General features: G+C 55.6%; 1 protein-coding gene across 12 annotated transcripts in view; it reads right to left on the reverse strand.

Moving 5' to 3' along the window:
• The window catches only part of TRPM2 (transient receptor potential cation channel subfamily M member 2), a 76,205-nt gene that overhangs the window by 7,022 nt on the left and 49,260 nt on the right, over nucleotides 1–19,923 (reverse strand). For all 12 annotated transcript variants that reach the window (XM_037742027.1, XM_017538635.2, XM_037742028.1 and 9 more), the window contains 9 exons: nucleotides 15,755–15,938; nucleotides 12,563–12,744; nucleotides 12,134–12,266; nucleotides 11,307–11,394; nucleotides 10,134–10,221; nucleotides 9,254–9,411; nucleotides 8,381–8,457; nucleotides 7,994–8,095; nucleotides 660–746 (listed from right to left, as the gene is read on the reverse strand). In XM_037742027.1, coding sequence (XP_037597955.1) covers nucleotides 660–746; nucleotides 7,994–8,095; nucleotides 8,381–8,457; nucleotides 9,254–9,411; nucleotides 10,134–10,221; nucleotides 11,307–11,394; nucleotides 12,134–12,266; nucleotides 12,563–12,744; nucleotides 15,755–15,938 — 1,099 coding nt within the window. The remainder of the gene's footprint in view (nucleotides 1–659; nucleotides 747–7,993; nucleotides 8,096–8,380; nucleotides 8,458–9,253; nucleotides 9,412–10,133; nucleotides 10,222–11,306; nucleotides 11,395–12,133; nucleotides 12,267–12,562; nucleotides 12,745–15,754; nucleotides 15,939–19,923) is intronic.

The following is a 19,923-nucleotide window of genomic DNA, read 5'->3' on the forward strand; positions in this document are numbered from 1 at the left end:
TGAGGGTGAGTGTGGGGCTGTGTGTGTGTGGATGGTGTGGAGTGTGATGAGTGTGGAGCTGTGTGTGTGGATGGTGTGGAGTGAGTGTGGGGGTGAGTGTGGAGCTGTGTGTGAATGGTGTGTAATGTGAGGGTGAGTGTGGGGCTGTGTGGATGGTGTGGAGTGAGTGTGGGGGTGAGTGTGGAGCTGTGTGTGTGTGGATGGTGTGGAGTGTGATGAGCGTGGATCTGTGTGCGTGGATGGTGTGCAGCGAGTGTGAGGGTGAGTGTGGAGGTGTGTGTGTGTGTGGATGGTGTGGAGTGTGATGAGCGTGGATCTGTGTGCGTGGATGGTGTGCAGTGAGTGTGAGGGTGAGTGTGGAGGTGTTTCCCTGTGGCTGGGAATGGACAGGGACAGGCAGAAAAGTGATGCAGCTCCCTGGAGAGGGGATCAGCCTGGGATCTTCCCACAGGAGCAGGGCATGGACATTCCTGCCACATTTCAGGTGTAGTCACATTTATCCACAGATGCTCCCTGCATCCCCCAGCTGGGCACCAAGTGCCAAGTACCAAAGCTGCTCTCCCAGCTCCTCCCAGTCCCTGCGCACCGGGGAATGGCGGCCCCCCGACTGCATGTCGGTGGCGCTGAGGTGCTGGAGCCCACTGCGGGTGTGAACTCACCGTGTGACCACGGGGTGCAGCGCGTGGTTGGGTCCGAAGCAGCTGAGGCTCCCGCGCCCACGCAGCCCTGTGCGGCCCATGGGGTTCCTGCGAGGCAGAGGGTTGACTTAGCCTGCCGTCCACCACTGGGGGAGCAGGACAGGGCAGACAGCGTGACCAAGAGGGGACAGCGGGCGTCAGGAGCCGGCGCACAGGGGCATGGCGTGCTAGCTTCTTTGGGAACCTACCCTGGCATAAGGAGGAGGATCCCTTTGGCACCCCAAGGAGTAAGATGAAGGCTCTGGGTTGCCTTGGGGTCACCTGGTGGGGAAGGGCCTCCCTGGCAGCAGAAGTGTGGCCAATGCAGCTGGCCAGGGGCTAACGTGGCTACCTTCTCCCCATGGAGCGCGGCGCTGGCCAACTGCTGGGGCCAGCACACTGCGTCCAAATGCCCCAGCACAAGAGGGCATGGCCTCCACCCTGGCAGCCTTGAGAGGGGCGGTGTGGGATCCAGGCCAGACACCAGAGGCCCTGCGTCCATGTGGCCACACACACCCCCAGCATAGTGTGCTAGCCAGGGCGGCAGGAGCCACAGACGCTTCCCATCCGGCCAGGCTGGCTTACCCAAAACCACCAGCTCCCAGGTGAAACAGCAAGTTCTAGAAAACGGCAAGTTCCTGTGAATGCATCACTAAGGAAGAAGGAAGATGCGCACCGGGCTACGGTATGGTGGGGCGCCACGTCTACAGAAGGTCCCCAACAGCGTCCCCAATGGCATCCCCGCCAGCATGCCCACCAGCGTCCCCACCAGCGTCCCCGCCACCGTCCCCGCCACTGTCCTTGCCACAGAGGAGACAGTGCTATTGTTCCTCCACCTGGCCACTCTGACCTCCAAACCCCGCCACAGCTGCAGCCTCCGACCCGTCCCCGACGGGCCTCCTCTCTGCACAGCCTGGACTCCAGGCCACCTGCCACCTCCCCTCGCCCTCCCCATTCATCTCACCTCCTCTGAGCCGGCCTGACTGTTCCCAGGGGAGCCCCCACCTCAGCTCTGCCTGTGCTCCCCACTCCTGCTGCCCTCTACACCCTCAACTGAGGCCACCAGCACTCACCCCACCCCACCTTGTACTGGCTCCCAGCACAGACGGGGCTCCCCAGCCTAGGCAGGCGCCCCCCCAACCCATCAGCATGTGGACCTGAGCCTGGCCCCTGCATCTCTTCTCTCTTCTCTGTCCCCTTCACTTGCTGGCCCTCCAGGCTCCTCATCAGCTGCCGCCTGTGGACGGATGACCCCGGGAAGGACACCAGCCCAGCTGCACCCGAGTTCCAAGTCAGCCCCACTGCCCACTTCCTCACGGATCACAGGCCGACTTCAAGCTCCACAGGCCAGCTGACACCAGGGCTCCCTCACACAGGGCGGGCAGCGCTCCCGGCCCCCTGCACTCTCCTCCCACCTCCTGCCGCCCTCCGAGTCCTGCCAGCCCCAGTGTTGTAGCACCCTCCTGAATCCACATGGCCGTGCGCGGCTGCCCCGGGAGACCCAACCACCTCTAGCACAGGCGGACCCCGCCAGGCCTGCGCCATCGTCCCCGACCCTGCCTGCGTGGCAGCCTCCAGCTGGCCTCCCTGCCTCCGCCAGCCCCTCCTCTCTGTTACACACCCTGCCGCCACCCTGCTCCTGCCCCTGCCCAGCTGTCAGGGGCCCCAGCTCTCATCACACCTCTGCACAGACCCGCCCGTGCCCACAGCGCTCAAAGTCCAGTCCACACCGGAACCTGCCCAGTGTGTGGGGCCCACCTGGCCAGGCCTCTCAGATGCCCCCCGCAGCTCACCCTGCAGCCTCCCCTGTGGCTGGGGTCCTTGCATGGTGGAGCCCAGGCAGCTTCCCCAGAAGCTGCTCAGAAACCAGAGCCACGGCCCTGCCAAGAAGCAGAACCGGCACTGCACGCAGCAAGGCCCAGAGACCTCGGCGGGAAGGCGGGGCTCAGTCAGGGTTCCTTCGACGGCCGCTGCCGCCCCCAGCCCCCGCCGAGCCCGCCTCTCCCTCCTGTCCACCCTGCCCATTCTCCTGCCTGCACTCATGCCACTGTGCGGGCAGAGCCCAGAACCAAGGCCACCAACGAATTTGGCACCAGGTGGAGCTGCAGTGAACTCCGCAAGGAGAGAAAGGCAGGGCCCTGCTGCTGGGAGCAAGGCTGCCTCGGTCTCCCCGTAATTGCTGTTCACACTGAGCCCGGCGCATTGGTCTAGAGGCTCACAGAGGAGGCCACACGCTCCTCCTAGCACGAGTCACCCCCACAGGAAGCTCTGGGCCCCAGGGCCCTGCTGTCATCTCGCTGTCCCTGTCCCTAGTGGGCCAGTGTCAGAGCCAGGAGGAAGGTGAGGGCCTGCCGGCTCCCACCATTAAACCACGTGCATGCCTGCTCCTGCCAGGAGGGAAAAACGCTCCCCACACTTGCTCCTCAGTCAGCCTGAGTGGGCAGGTAGCAGGAGCTTCAGACCACCACGCGGCCCTCCCCCAGGTGTGTCTCAAAGCCCCTGTTCCCACAGCCCCCACCCACACCCAAGTCTTCAGTTGCCCTCATGTGCCCTGATCTCAGAGCCCTGGCCATTACCTCGCCCACATGGTTCTAGCCCCTCACCTCCCTGCCACACGCCCTGACGCTTCATCGGTCCAGGTATAGGCCCTTCCATAAACCTCCCCACACAACCCCAAAGCACAAAAGCAGCGACACTTGGCAGCAGCAACCACACATTCATTTCTTCATCCACTCGCAGCTCCGGAAATGCAGGTGGGTGGGGGAGGGGAGGGCTGGGCTGGTGGTGGACCAAGGCAGAATCTTTGCTAACCTGACTTCAATCTGTTTTGGAAAGAGGCGGCAAGGCAAGCCCAGATGGAGTGGACTCAAAGGAGGAAGGGGCGAGCAGGCGGGGCAGAGGGAAGGGCTGCTTTAAAGAGTTTGTGTCAGCAGGAGCAACGCAAGAGGGCAGGAGGGCCCGGATGCAGGAAGAGCAGGACATTCCCGGGATGAGGCCCTTGAGGGGCAATGGGAGGCAGGTCTGGCATGAGGGTGTACGGGGTGAACAATCCTACACATTTACGTCCTTCCCAGAACCTCAGGATCTGGCCTTGTTCAGAAATAGTGTCTGCAGGTGTAATTGGTTAAGACGAAGTTACCTTGGAATAGTGTTGGCCCCAAACCCAGTATGATTTATAATCCTAAGAACAGAAGAGACACAGACACATGCAGGGAGAGCCCATGTAGCTGGGAAGGCAGAGATCGAGGTGATGAGCCCACAAGCCAAGGAATGCAGAGGGCTGCCAGGAACACCAGGAGCTGCAGAGGCCGGGAGGAGTCTCCCTGAAAGCCCTCAGAGGGAGTGTGGCCCTGCCCACCCTTGATTTCAGGCTCCTGGCCCCCAGAACTGCGAGACAGATAATCCATTTCTGAAAGGGCATCCGAGTGTGTGAGTGACTTCAGTCAGACAAGCTGACACAGGCTGCTGTTGTGAATGGGCCAAGAGAGTTAGAGTTAGGGTTAGGGTTAGGGGTTAGGGTTAGGGTTAGGGGTTGGGGTTAGGGTTAGGGGATAAGGTTAGGGTTAGGGGTTAGGGGTTAGGGTTAGGGGATAAGGTTAGGGTTAGGGTTAGGGGTTAGGGTTAGGGGATAAGGTTAGGGTTAGGGGTTAGGGTTAGGGGTTAGGGTTAGGGGCTAGGGTTAAGGGATAGGGTTAGGCGTTAGGGTTAGGGTTAGGGGTTAGGGGTTAGGGTTAGGGGATAAGGTTAGGGTTAGGGGTTAGGGTTGGGGCTAGGGTTAAGGGATAGGGTTAGGGGTTAGGGTTAGGGGATAGGGTTAGGGTTAGGGTTAGGGGATAAGGTAAGGGTTAGGGTTAGGGCTTCAGGTTAGGGTTATAGTCAAGCAGCTGCATCAATGCAGGGAAGAGATGGGAGCCACCGAGAATATTTCAATTTCAAGAATCAGAGTGATGCCAATCACACTCCAACAAAATATGCAATAACTAGGAGGCGATAACAAAGAATGGCTTAAAAACTGAAAGTACACTGCTAAATAATCAAATGAAGATTATGCTGGGTGTGGTGGCTCACATCTGTAATCCCAGCACTTAGGGAGGCAGAGGCAGGAGGATAGCTTGAGCCCAGGACCTCACGACCTGTCTGGTAGAGCGAGACTTCATTTCCACAAAAAGAGAGAAAGAGCAAAAAAAGTATAAAATGAAGATTATAATGAAATTTATAAAGTAAAAAATAAAATCCCTACACATCAAAACTTAAGGGATACAGACAACCAGGTCTTAAAGAGAATTTATAGTCTTAGGTACCCTTATTAGAAAACTAGAACAATTGAATAGAAATGAACTTTAACATGCAAATCAAGAGCAAATCCATAAGAAGTAGAAAAGAAGATAACAATAAAAGCAAAAATGGATGAGATAGAAAAATTAAGATAACAAATCCAAAAGTTTGTTTTTTGAAAAGATTATCAAATTAACCACTGGCAAGAACAATCAAGGAAAACAAAATAAGAGAAATACTTAATAAATATCAATATTCCAAAGATAAATTACTGTAAATTTATATTAGAGATTTTTTAAACCATAAAGAATATTATGGACATCTGTAACATAATACATTTGAAAATTCAGATGAAAGGATAGTTTTCCAGAAAACTCACAATTACTAAAAAGGACCTAAGAAGAAATAGAAAATAAGGTTCCAAAAACCATTATGGTAAATGAAGTAGTTAGAAATCCACTTAATCAAAATATGTGAGACCTCACTATTTTATAGGTATTGTCAGACTTTAAGGAACAAATAATTATCTCCACTTCATTCAAATAGTTCCACAGAAAAGAAGGAAAGTTTCCTAGCTCATTCATTGAGATTGGTACAACCTCATACCAAAACCAAAGTAAGACAGTACAAGAAATATGAATCATAGGCAAATTCCACTTTTGAACACGGGTTTTTTAAAATCTTAAATAAAATGTTAGTAAATTAACTCTAGCAGTGTATTAAATATAACAGAAGAGTTTATTCCAGGAATGCAAGGATGGCTGAATACTGAAGAAGCTATAAAAATAATTCATACACTAATTGGCTAAAGGAGAAACATTATAATTGTCTCAATCGATGACCGAAAAACCATTAGTAGCATTCAACTCTTGACAAACTGGGACTAGACAGAAACATTCCTAATCTCATAAAAGATAATTGTAAATTTCTTCAGTAAATACCATACTTAGCGGTGAAATGTTGATAGCATTCCCATTAAGTCAGAAACAATTCGTAGAGGATTCATTATAAAATTGTTCATTGTCCCAAATTTTTTTTACAAATTTAATACAATTCCTATCAATGTATTGGAGCTAGACAAACTGGTTTTTTTAACTCACAGAAAAGCCAAAGCGTCAAGAGTAGGAAAGGCCAATTTAAAGACATGCTACCCTAGAGTCAGGACTATTGCAAAGCTGTGGCAAACAGTGGCATGACGGAGATGAGTGGGACAGAACCCAGACAGGGTTGAGACAGGGGCAGATAGAGCTATGAAGAAAGAGCCAGACCTCAGAGAGGAGCCACATCTGGGGAAGAGCCACACCTCAGGGGAGGAGCCACGTCAGGGGAGGAGTCACACCTCAGGGGAGGAGCCACACCTCAGGGGAGGAGCCACATCAGGGGAGGAGTCACACCTCAGGGGAGGAGTCACACCTCAGGGGAGGAGCCACACCTCAGGGGAGGAGCCACGTCAGGGGAGGAGTCACACCTCAAGGGAGGAGCCACGTCAGGGGGGGAGTCACACCTCAGGGGAGGAGCCACGTCAGGGGAGGAGCCACACCTCAGGGGAGGAGCCACATCAGGGGAGGAGCCACACCTCAGGGGAGGAGCCACGTCAGAGGAGGAGTCACACCTCAGGGCAGAAGCTACACCTCAAGGGAGGAGCTACACTTCAGGGGAGGAGCCAGACCTTAGCCGGAAATGAAGTTGGGCTGTTTACTTTCTGTGCAAATTCACAAAATAAATCAGACCCCTCCTCATACATTATACGAGCAGCGTCCAGCTGTATTAAAGACTCAGTGAAAAAACCTAATTCTAAAATGTATCAAACAGATACAGAAAAGTGTGTCTTTATAATTTCATAGAAAGAAAATAAACCTAAGAAAAGATAATGAAAATATGATTCCTAAGTCCACGGCAGAAGCATGGTGCCTATAGAAAGTGCTCTTCTGCTCTACTGAAGCCCACGTGGCCACTGTGTCCTGCCAAGTCCTGATGTGCCTGCCTGTGTGGCCTGCGTGGCGTTCCCCCATGAGAGCGGGTGCTTGCACCTTGTCGCCCAAGCCAGGCACCTGCTGTTCTCCTTGTCAGCTTCCCACAGCCACCAGATGCACCTCCCTAACACCCCCTTGTTGGGTGTCACATACCCCCAACACCAGAGCAGGCCACCTGCAGCTGCAGCCACCAGGCCAAGATCTCTGCTCTCAGGCCCCGCCGCCTCCTACCGCCTCCTTACTCGACCTCCGACTCCAGGCAGAGGAGCCCACGCCCTATTCCAGAGCATTCTGCAAAGGCCTGACACACAGTCCCCCTCTCCTTCAGGCCCCTTGGCTCTTCTGCTCCACAGTACACCCCCACATCCCAGCAGCTCCCCATCCCTGGGTTCTGGTGGCCCCTCCCACACCTTCCCCCTATGACAGGGTCCAAGACCCCCAGGCTCCTCCCCTCCAGGGCACTTGCAGGTGCTTGCAGGTCACTGACACCTTTACTTTGGGCTTCCTCGCCTGTGTGACGGGTGCAGTGCTGACCGTGTGGAGAACACGACGCCAGGTGAGCCCACCAGCGCCCATCCCAGATCCCCTCCCTGCTGCACGGCCTCTGCCCGTCCTCCAAGGTATCACCCTCTCCCAGCACAGCCATCCCCAGGAACCACAGACAAATCCAAGCCCTGGGTTATGGCAGCGGCCATGGGACAGGGCCTGGCAGAGGCCAGCGGGGTGAGTCCTGCCCTCCCATGCCCAGTCCTCACGGCTGGGGGACACTGGCAGCTCATGTTTTCTTCTCTTTGGTGGCTCACGTGCATTTTTTTTTAATCAGAAAAAATGCCTCCTTTGCCCAAGGAGGAAACCTGGCCCCATGCAAACCCCAAAGGCTGATGGGGCAGGGCCTGTGGGGGACACACTCACAGGGGCATACCCCAAAGGCTGACAGGGCAGGGCCTGTGGGGGGCACACTCACAGGGGCACACCCCAAAGGCTGACAGGGCAGAGACCGAGGGGGACACACTCACAGGGGCAAACCCCAAAGGCTGACGGGGTGGGGACCATGGAGGGCACACTCACAGGGGCAGCCCAGCCTGCACCACGTATGGCCCATGGAAGCTCTGGCGGTTCCTCAGGCCGTCCACTGCGTTGTACTGGATGGTGGACAGCAGCTCCAGGGCGCTGGGAGCAGAGGAGAAGGCAGCGTCTGTGTCCCAGCGTGGCAGGCGGGACAGAACAGACAGGCAGGGGACGCCCCCGCCCCAGGGCCCAGCCGAGTGGCTGCAGGCTGGGTGCATGGGACAGGGGAAGCTGTGCCAGGCACCTTCAGGCCCCGAACCCCTCCTGCTCACCCAGGCCTCCCGGGGCTGGACCCTGACTGGGGTTCACAGGGGATCCCCCAGGAGGCCTTGGGTTCGAAGCCTCTTGGGGGGCCGGCTGGGAGCACGGACAGCGGCTGGCACTCACTCTCCCACAGGGTCCGTGGTGGCTATGTCCTTCCTCTCCGCCGTGTAAAAGGGTGGGTCGTAGATGAGGAACTCCGTCTGTTGCAAAATGGGATTTTCCCTCAGATTTGTACCCCCACTGCAAAGCTGACCCAGGCACCAGGGCAGAAGGGCAGCTCCTGGCCACAGCAGCTGCTCAGCTGGGTCCAAACCTGACCCCAACATCCCAACATGCAGGCAGAGCTCCAAGCCGGGCAGAGCCGGGGGCTCAGCTCAAGGACCCCACCTTGGGTCAGCCGAGGGGCAGGCGGCTGTCACTGGGGGCCTGGGGGTCTCTTCAGAGTGGGGCGGGGGCTAAGCTGGAACCTAGAGGCTGGGAGCGTTCTGTGTGGTGGAGACTGAGGGAAAGCAGCTGAAGCAGCAGCCTGGAATGTTCCAGAAGGGCCAGAGAGAAGCCCTGTAGCAGGAGGGTGGGGGTCTCCCGGGGCCATTAGCCACCTCTCTGTCTCTGTGTCTCTGCCTGTTTCATGCCTGGCACCCAGAAACGGGATAGAGCCATTCACGGGGGTGGGTGGGGTCTAGGAGCAGGGCATGACCGGGGGAATGGGGCGGGGGGCTGGGCCTGGGACGGCCGTGGGAGCAGCGGGAGCCTCAGGCTCTGTGGGTGTCAGTCTGCACCCCAGGCTGCTCCACTACCTCCAGCTGTGAGGCTTCTGTGACTTGACTTGTCTGCCTCAGTTTCCTTAACTGTCACACAGGCGCTGCCGGACACACAGATCCCCTGTGACTGTAGTGGCCAGAAGCCAGGGTTAACACCGGATGGAAGGGGACAGGGCTGCCTTCCTTCCCCAGGGGTGCGGCCACTCCACCTGCTTGGGGTCAGGCAGGCGCTCACCTCCCAGGGCACCTTCTCGTTGGGCACAGGGAAGCGCGTGACGGCGCAGCTGGGGTAGAGGAGGTGCCGGGCGCTCACATGGTAGCCATCACCCCACTCCTCCATCTTCTTCCCACCTCCTGGCTCAGCATCAGGCTCCTCCGAGGCCTTCGGGGAGGCTGGGGACAGTCAGGAGGCCGTGAGGTGAGGCCGAGCCCAGGCTCAGGTGCCCACCCGCAGGACAGGGACTTCCTCTGCAGTTCTTCGGCCAAAACATCTCGGCTGCCTCCACCTCCCCAAGCCCAAACCGCACGCAGGTTGAACACCAGCTCTGAAGTGGGCGGGGCCCCCAGGGAGGGCAGACATGGGAGGTCAGGGCAGCGTCCCCGTGGACACCTGCCTCTTTGTGCAGCGGCAATTGGGGACCTCGGTAATAAGCCGAAGTCACAGAGCAGTCACCGAGGGCAAATGTGCTCCCTGGGGGCCAGCGAGACCCCGTGGCCCGAGGAAGGCCACCTATGTCCCTTTCTTAGCTGGCTGCCAATTCAGGAAAGCAGACTTTGCTTCGCGTTGCTCAGCCACGTGACCAGGTTCAGATGAGGTCCGCAGCACCCCGACTCCGCAGCAGGGTATGTGGGAAGCTCAGGGTGCGTGGGCCAGTCCTCCCCGAGGATGTCCGGGAGCCTGGTCAGGTCAGGGATTGGGCGGGGCCTCGGCGCCAGTGTGGGCATTGGTGGGCAGGCTGAGTTCCTGAGGGCGCTGGCCCTGCCAGGCCTGGGAATAGGCTGCAGCCAATGTCTTCCTCCTGCCCAGAGCGCCCCCAGCTGCCTCTCCTCCCAACTGACCCCAGACCCAAAAGCACACAGATGGGTGGAGGCCAGCTGCTGGCCTGGCCACTCACCCAGAGTAGGGACGTCCGCCTCCGAGCCGAAGCCACTGTCCCGCAGTGTCCTCACGATCCAGTGCAGGGCTTGGGCTGTCTGGGCCACCTGGAAGGCACCGCCCATGGTGCAGTGAGCACCTGCTACCCATACACACGGCACACACCCCACTGTCCACTGCGCCCTCACTCCCCCGGCCGGGAGCACCCCCCCGCCCCTCAGCCCCCGTGCCCTTTGAAAGTGAGACACCACCTCCTCCCCAGGCGGCCACCAAGCCAGCCAGGATGCTGCCCAGGACCCACCCTGCCCCACTCAGGGACTGCCAAGTCACACGTCTGAAGGCCCAGCCTGCCCAAGAGACACAACAGTGGGACTGCCACTGGACTGGGCAACCCAAAGGAGGGAACCAGCATGAAGCTGCAGTCAGGCAATTCTGCACTGCAGGGAGAGGCCACTGGCCATCAGAGCCCGACACTTCCAGGGCTCCTGCACCTCCCAGAAGGGACCTCCCCAGAGGCCGACGCGCCCACCACAGCGGCAGCAGGAAATGTCTGACTTCTGTGGCTCAGCACTGGGCACCCTGTCAGGGGTCCCAGCAAGGTCGAGACGTGGTGAGAGGTGGCCTGGGCAGGCCCGCGGGTGCAGGCAGGGCTGGTGGATGGTGAACGCCCCAGCAGCATAGCAAGGCTGGGAGCAGCAGGACTGGGAGGCTGAGCCATCCGAGGACTCGGCACTGACCGCAGGGGCTGCTGTGGCCACAGGGCTGTGGCTAGAAAGCAGGCCCGGCCCGGCTGGTGGCCGTGGATGGGGTGGGGCAGACAGAGCCTCCGAGGCCATCTCTAAGCCCTCCGCACTCCAGTCCCATGGCCTCTCCAGGGCTCAGGCACAGAGTCCTGCAGCCTCCTCGGAGGCCGGGAGGGGACAAGCATTCTGTTCCCGGGAGCAGCTGGGAGCACAGCCCAGCCATGGGGGCCTCCGTGCACACAGGAGGAGCTCAGCTACGAGACGCTCGGGCGGGGCTTTCTGGAGGACACCCAGGGCACCTCTTCCTCTGGGAAAGGCTGCCCAATGTTCCGGCCTCCTCCTCACCATCGCTTGTCAGAGCCCTGCTTCCCGGGGCCACCGCAGGGTAGAGCCACCCGCCAGGCCCAGCAACTGCACCTCCTGAGCAGAGGCCCAGACCTCAGACCCACCTGCTCCTCCAGGGAGGCCAACCTCTGCTCCATGGAGCCCGAACTCTTCAGTGGGTCCAGGTCCAGCAGGTCCGCCATGGCGTCAACCCTGAAAGAGGAAGCAGCTGAGCTGGGCGTGCCAGGCCTCGGGCCCCCCAGAGCACCACGCCGCTCTGCGGACGCCCGCCAGGCCCCGGCTTCCTCTTCACATGAAACAGTTTCTAGCATGCATTGCTCCCAGAGAACCAAACTGCCCAGGCCCCAGAGGGGGAGACAGACAGCCCAGGCTCCCAAGCTCGGGAGAACTGACCCTCCCAGGAGAGAGGCGCAGGTGAGTGAAGAGGGGGTGAGTGAAGGGGGGGAGTGAAGGGCAGGTGAATGAAGAGAGAAGGGGAGGTGAGTGAAGGGGGGGAGGTGAGTGAAGGGGGGGTAAGTGAAGAGAGGGAGGTGAGTGCAGAGAGAGGGGGAGGTGAGTGAAGAGAGAGGGGCGGGGAGCCCCCCGGAGGCCACCCAGGCCTGCCCGAGCCGGCTGGTACCTGTGGACCTGCCAGAGGCCCCCTGAGGCCCCCCGAGGCCCACCCGAGCCCCCTGCTGCCTGTAGACCCACCAGAGGTCCTCCAAGGCTGCCCACACCCCCCAGGCCTGCCAGAGCCCACTGGTGCCTGTGGACCTGCCAGAGGCCCCCACGGCCGCCCAGGCCCGCCCGCCCGAGCCCCGAGCCCCGCACCCCCTGGTGCCTGTGGACCTGCCAGAGGCCCCCCCAGTCCCCCAGGCCTGCCCGAGCCCCCTGGTGCCTGTGGACCTGCCAGATGCACCCCCGCCCCCCCAGGCCTGCCCGAGCCCCGCACTTATTGCTGATGTCCTCAATCTTCTGCTCGGGCCGCTGCTTCTGCTGGAACTGCTGGTGCTGCAGGTAGTTCTCCTTCAGGTAGATCTCCCAGGACAGCAGGGCCACCTCCTCGTTCTTCTCCAGCTTGTTCTCTGTCAGGGTAGGGGACAGACAGGGGGTCCTGGAATCCTCAGGAGGTGGACCTTGAAGCCCTGACCCATCCGGGGGCCTTGGAGGCAGGGGCTGGTCCTGAGTGGCAGGAGAAGCCGGCCCCACACCTGCCCCGAGGGGACCTCTGGGCTCGCTCAAGGCCAGTAGAAGGCCAGCAGCCTGAGTGGTCTGCATGCCTGCCGAGTGCCCAGCGTTCTGGGCGGAGCTGCCGTGCCACCTCCACCTACTCTGCACCTGGGTGGGCGGCAGACACAAGAGGGGATGGGGGCTGGCTTACTGAGCTGCTTGTGCCTCTTGGCCGGGGTCTTCAGGACCACCCTCTTGATGAAGAGCTGCAGGTGACTGAGCAGGATGAAGGGGGGCGGTGCAGGGGGCCGGCTGTGGTACTCCTCGATCAGGTCGTGGCGCTGGAACTTCCAGATCTGGTCCGTGTGCTCCTGCACCTGCTGGAAGGTGTAGCTGTCAGGGAGGAGAGAATGACAGCTCGGGGTCAGGGTGTTCATCCAGAACAGACCCGATCGCCACCCACGTGCCCACGGCAATGCCACGGAGAGCAGAGCCACGCCACACAGGAGGCCAGCTCCAGGTGCAGAACTCAGCCCGCAGCCCTCACAATTTCAGGTTTCCTGGGAACCAAGGCAAGAAAAAAGGAGAATCACACAGACTTTGGATTTTATAAGTCTCACTGGGAAATAACACGAAGTGGGTGTGTATCAGGAGACAGATACTTCCTGGCATTGAACTCTAAGAGTTTATCTGTGGATTCTGACAAGCACAAGAGCCAGGACCCCTAGGGGTACGTGTGGAAGGGGCAAGGCTACAGGGGCCTCTCAGTGTGTCTCAGTGACAGGCACAGAGCCCCCTGCAGTGGTAGCCAGCAGTGTGGGTACCATACTTGCTGCAGGGACAGCATACTGCCACCAGCCCCATGGCCTCGAGATGACAGTCCTCGTCCACGCTGGGGTTCTCTTGATATTCAGAGCCCACGTTAAAGCAAAGGGTGGCAACCTCCGCAGCTTAGCTGATGAAACAGGAAGACAAACAGTTGGTGACCGACAAAGCCAGGAACAAGGATTTTCAGAGTCCCGGGCAGCACAGGGCCTGGCCGCAGACGCCGGGAAGGGCTTGGAAGGCCCGGGGGGCCTTCTGAACTATGGGGGCAGCGTGGGGAGACTGGGCCTTCTGTGGGCCATGACAGCTCCGCAGCCATGCTGGGCTCCTCAGGTCTACCGTTGAGGCCAGGAATTGACATGGAAGCCCCAGGGCCAACCCAGAGGCCCGCTAGGACCCCAAACCCCTGCGCTTTCATTATGCGTGGACTCCTGCTTTCCTGGAGTTCTTCTTTTTTTACTTTTTCCTTTTGAGATGGAATCTCGCTCTTGTCGCCAGGTTGGAGTGCAATGGCTGATCTCGGCTCCCTGCAACCTCTATCTCCCGGGTTCAAACGATTCTCCTGCCTCAGCCTCCTGAGTAGCCAGGATTACAGGTGCACGCCACCATGCCCAGCTAATTTTTCTATTTTTAGTAGAGACGAGGTTTCACCATGTCGGTCAGATTCACTGCGAACTCCTGACTTCAGGCGAGCCACCCACCTTGGCCTCCCAAAGTGCTGGGATTACAGGCATGAGCCACTGAGCCTGTAATGCTGCCTGTAGTGTGAGGTCCTCAGCATTTAATTTGTTCTAAGTTTAAAATCTGCAAGAGCAAAACGGAACCCCCAAAGCCTGGGACCCATGGCTGCTGCAGCTGATCAGAGACACGGCTCCAGAGGGCCACGTGCACAGGGGCCGGAGGGATAGCCACCAATTTCTTTCAAAAGCAACAGAAGCAAATAATATTCCAAAAGTTCTATAAGATTGGAAGCTTCAAGACACAAAAGATTTAAAGATTTTCTTTAAATTTCCAAAGAGAAAAAACAGCACTGCCTGGGTCTCCTGATGCTGCTGTAATGAACTGCCCAGCCTTGGCAGCTTAAAGCAACCAGACTCTTCTCTCCGTTCTAGAAGTCAGGAGTTTCACTGGGTCAAAACCAAGGCTCAGCAGGCCAGGAGTCTCCATGCCTTGCCTTTCCCACCTTCCCGAGGCCGCCTGCACTCCTGGGCCCAGGGCATCGCCTCCGCCCGATGCCCACTGCCACTGTCACGTTCTTTCTCTGCCTCCTTCTTCCACGGCCCCTCGTGACACTGTCGGACCCACGCAAATAACTCCAGGTAATTTCCCATCTCAGGACCCTCCATTCGACCCCATCCTCCCAGGCCCTTTTCCCATCTAAGGCCCCCTAGCCACAGGGTTAGAGTGCAGACATCCCTGGGGCTGTTACTCAATCAAATACCAGGCCCAGAGGAGGTAGACACGCATGTGCAGACCCACAAAACCAGCAAAGCATGGGAAGACGCTTCCTCAGAGGAGAAAGCCCCTGATGGCGCGGGAGGGCAGACAGAGCCGTCCACAGGTGGATCAGAACTCCAGGGAAGGTGCCACAGAGCCAGCAGGGTCCGAGGCACACGGTGGGGCAGCAGGAACACGCCCAGACCTGGGGAACTGGCCCCACAGAGCTGAGGAACGCAGCGACTAGCAGAAATGCCCCCACTTACAGGCAGCAGATAGAGAAAGAAACCACCTGCTGGGATGTGAGCGTGGCTCACGTGAGCTTTTGGCACTGGCTGAGGTCAGCTGGAACCAATGTGGCCAACTGGGGTCTGCACAGCCCGAGCTTGCTGATGTCACAGCGGAGTTTCCACCTGTGTCCCGCTAACCCTGCCCAAATGTGCACACGAGACCCCTGAGGAGGCACGGAGAGGTCCTGGCGCATGCCTGAGGACCCTGCACACCGCTTTTCTTCCATCAGCCACCTGCTAATCCAAGAAGCCACCCCTGAACCTTCCCTAATAAAAACTCTGCATTAAAGCCAGTGCAGGGAGACAGATGTGAGCTGTCCCCTGTCTCCTAGAATAAAAAGCTTTTCTCTTTTCTCAAAAGCCCAGTGTCATAGTATCAGCTTCCAGCACATCAGGCAGTGAGCCCTTTTGCTCAGTAACAGGGAGACATGGGGGCAGAGGCCAGGGGGTGATGAGTGGACAGCCCTGAGCGGCCAGTGGCCCAGGCACACTCCCAGGTAGAGCAGTGACCTCTGGACAACACTGCTCCTGTGCAGCCCTGCAAAGGGAACGGGGCTGACACCAGCAACCCTGCCTTCAGGAGAAGGCTGCCTCCACAGTGGCACTGCAAGCAGGGCCCAGGTGGATTCGTGGCACCACCGGTCCCCAGTAGCCACAAGGACAGACCCACGCCAGCTCCAGAGACATGGCAGTGACCACGGAAAGTGCACACTCCACCAGGTCATCAGTAAGGCACCTCTGTGCACCGGCCCATCCACACTGTCCACAAGACCCTGGAGACAGCGTGGCCGCTGTGGCCCAGGAATGCCACCCACCCACCCGCCGCACACCAGCCCCACCCAGGCACTCACTTGAACATGGCGATGAGGAGGTTGAGCAGCAGGATGTTGGTGAAGAGCAGGTAGAGGCAGAGCAGGAGGACCGTCAGCCACTCAGGGAAGGCGGGCCTGTGCCGCGCCGCGTCGCTCTCGGGGCACTTGGGCTTGTAGGGGTCCGTGCCGTTGGGGCTGCAGTGCTCCGGGTTGAAGTTCACGCCTGGCATCGGGAATGGGGGTGGGTGAGCCAGGAAAACAACGCAGAGGCAAGACGGGCCTGGCAGGAGGGGACCCCCCAGGCCTCCGGTCACTGCCAGGGCCCCCACAGGCCTGATGCCACTCATCTGGGTGACCTCAGCTGTCACCTCTGGGCCCAAAGTCCAGAAACAGGCATCTGTCTCCAGCCAGATGAAGGCAGGAGGCCCTGGAGGGAGAGCCACACCCAGGCTGGCCCGTGCCTCTGCCCAAAGCCCACCACCCACCAGGGCACTGCCAGGGCCCCAGCCAGGGCCAGCACCAGGTCCCATGCCTGGGGTGTTCATTTTGGAAGGAAATAATTTAAAGAAAAGCCTAGGTAGAGTGGCTCACACCTGTAATCCCAGCACTTTCGAAGGCCGAGGCAGGTGGATCTCCTGAGGTCAGGAGTTTGAGACCAGCCTGGCCAACATGGTGAAACCCCGCCTGTACTAAAAAGACAAAAATTAGCCAGGTGTGGTGGCGTATGCCTGGAATCCCAGCTACTCAGGAGGCTAAGGCAGGAGAATCACTTGAACCTGGGAGGTAGAAGTTACAGTGAGCTGAGATCATGCCACTGCACTCTAGCCTGGACGACAAGAGTGAAGCTCTGTCTCAAAAAAAAAAAAGGAATTGAAAAGGAAAAAATTAACAACTATCCCAAAGAAAAGGGAGACGTGGAAAGGGAAGTGTGGCAGAGGCAGTGTATCGGCAAGGGGAGCAGGTGATTGTGAAGCAAAATACCATCCTGCCTGCACAGAAAGTACGGGCTCTGTAATACATAACCAGCTTCCACCTTAAACAAATCTCTAAGGAAGCATAGTAAGTTGTTAACAGTGGTTTACTCTGGGAGGCTGAATTATGAATAACATTGTTTCCTTATACTTACCTTAAATTATAAAGTTACTCAACAATGAGCAATGTACTACTGGGTAATCAAACATATTTTGAATGTGTTACTACTTTTCTAAAATAGAAAATCACTCTGATAGCTATTAATTCTTATATTAAAAACGAATAGCTAAAATTGGTAACATAACTTTCCCCTATGGTAAACTAGAAAAAGAAGAGCAAACCACCCCTTCACCATAAAAACACTCCAGAAGCTGCGAATCCAAGCGAAGCTCTTTGACTGGAAGGACGTTTACAAAACCCCCACACCTAACATCACACTCCACGGTGAAAGACTGGATGCTTTCCCCCAAGACAAGCCAGAAGCAAGCAGAAGGAAGGGCATAACGAAGATTAGAATATAAATGTGACAAAGAAAACAAAAACAGTGAGTAGCAACAAACCAAACTCAGTTCTTGAAAAAGAGTGACAAAAAATATTACCACCTTGTAGCTGGACTGATCAAGAAAGAAAAGAGAGACAGCTCAAATTGCTAAAATCAGAAATGAAACAGAGGATATAACTACTAACCTTACAAAAAGAAAAAGAACTCAAAGGAAATCCCAGAGAAAATCGTATGCTAAGAAATTAGACAGTCTGGAAGAATGGGCAAATTCCTAGAAAGACACAAACTACCAAAGATGACTGCAGAAGAAAAGAAAACCGTAAGTAGACCTGTAACACCTAAGGGATTGGATTAGTTAGTTAGAAACATCACACAAAGAAAAGGCCACACTCAGAGGAGCTCACTGCTGAATTCTACCATGTTCAAGGAAGAATTAAAACCACGCTTTTACAAACTCCTTCAAAATATAAGAGGAATTACTTCCTAAGCCATTCTATGAGGCCAGTATTATCCTGATACTAAAACTGGACAAACATATTACAAGAAAAGAAAATCACAGACCAATGTCCTTCATGAATATAGGTGCAAAAATCCTCAAAAAACAGCTAGCAAACTGAATCCCGCACCATAAAAAAGGGATTATTCACGTGATCAAGTGTTCCAAGAACATACAGTTGGTTTAACATCCAATGGTCAATTAATGGAATGCACCATATTAATAAAGTGTGGGAAATGGCAAAGTTCCTTTTTAAAGTTTCCTTTCTTGTTAAAGAGTAAGTGTGCTAATAACTTTGTGAAGCCCTATCCTGTGTAGCTGTTAGACACGCCATGCTCACAGGCACATAGCACATTCTATGTCCTTGTGCTTCAACCAAGATATTTGTGCTGGACGTGCTCACAGGCATTTCCCAGCTCTCCACTGCTTTTACCTGTTTAGAAAAGTTTTAAGTTTTTAGCCAATTGGGTTTTAGTTTAGATTGTGAGGTCTGGCTCCAGCCAACGGAGGTCAGACACAGCAGTGAGGACGACCCCAAATGCATAAGGGACAAATGTGTGTGTTTTCCTTTGTTCGTTGTATTCTCGTGGCACGATGGCTAACGAGGGTCCCCTTCCCACAGTCCAGGAAGTAAAAATTGCATTGCTGAAAAATCCTTTGTCTCAGTGCTGATTTTTCTTTGCGGCACCAAGCATCTATTTCCAACAAGGAGCAAAAACATTCAAACAGGTGCACAGAAGCAGCTGACAAAGCCTGCCACTCCTTCACAATAAAAACACTCAAGAACTAGGAACAGAAGGGAACTTCTTCAACCTGATAAAGGACATTTACAAAGGCCCCCAGTTAACATCACGCTTGACAGTGAAAGACGTACGTGCTCCTTAAGATCAGCGGGCTTGCCATCTAAGCTCAGGAACAAAGCAAGGATGTTTCCTGTTGCCCTTCTGTTCAACATGGTACTGGAGGTTCTAGCCAGGGCAGTCAGGCAAGAAGAGAAATAAAAGGCATCCAGATTGGAAAGAAACAAGTAAAACTGTCTCTTTTTGCAGATGATATGGTCTTGTATACGACAAATCCACTAAAAATACTATTGGAACTAATAAAGAAGTTTAGCAAGGTTTCAGGTTTCAAGATCAATCTGCAAAAGACAATGTATTTCTATACAGTATACCAGTCATTAACAATTCGAAATGAAATCAATAGGAAAATTCTGTTTATAATAGCTTGGAAAAGAATAAAATACTTAGGAATCAATTTAACAGAAGCAGCCTGACTTATTACTGAAACCTATAACACATTATTGAGAGAAATTAAAGAACTAAATAAGCAAAAAGACATCCCATGTTCACAATCAAAATAACGGATGCCCCTTTTGGAGAAATTGATGAGCTGATCCAAAAATTCACACGAAGCCAAGGGACCCAGAGGCCAAAGCAACCTTGAAAAAGAACAAATTAGGATTCACACTTCCGAATTTCAAAACTTACTACAAGGCTACGTGAACCAAGACAGTGGGGTTCCGGCACAAGGACAGGCATCAATGGAGCCGAACTGAGACTCTCAAAATAAACCCTTATGCTAATGGTCAACTGATTTTCAACAAGGATGCCAGGGTGCTCCACTGGGGAAGGAACAGCCTTGTCAACAAATAGTGCTGGGACAACAGGAGAGCCACAACAAGAACCGACTCTTACCGCACACCAGCCCAAAGAAAAAGCAAAAGCTATAAAACACTCAGAAGAACAACACAGGCGTAAACCTTGGCCATGGTTTTAACTAGGACACCAAAAGCACGATGATCAGAGACTGATAAGTTGAACGTCATCAAAATTTCAAGAGCTTGTGCATGAAATGGCGTCATAAAGAAAGTGACAAGTAAGCCCACAGATTAACAAAAAAGATTCAAATCATACATCTAGTAAAAGACTGGCATCCTTATGCAAAGAATTCTTGGCTACGTGTGGTGGCTCACGCCTGTAATCCCAGCACTTTGGGAGACCAAGGCAAGTGGATCACCTGAGGTCAGGAGTTCAAGACTAGCCCCGCCAACATGGTGAAACCCTGTCTCTACTAAAAATACAAAATTTAGCTGGGAGTGGTGGTGGGTGCCTGTAATTCCAGCTAATTGGGAGGCTGAGGCAGAGAATTGCTTGAACCCGGGAGGCAGAGGTTGCAGTGAGCCGAGATTATACAATTGCACTCCAGGCTTGACAACAGAGTGAGACTCCATCTCAAAAA

Source organism: Cebus imitator, unplaced genomic scaffold (assembly GCF_001604975.1).
Source record: "Cebus imitator isolate Cc_AM_T3 unplaced genomic scaffold, Cebus_imitator-1.0 Scaffold112, whole genome shotgun sequence".
NCBI lineage: Eukaryota > Metazoa > Chordata > Mammalia > Primates > Cebidae > Cebus > Cebus imitator.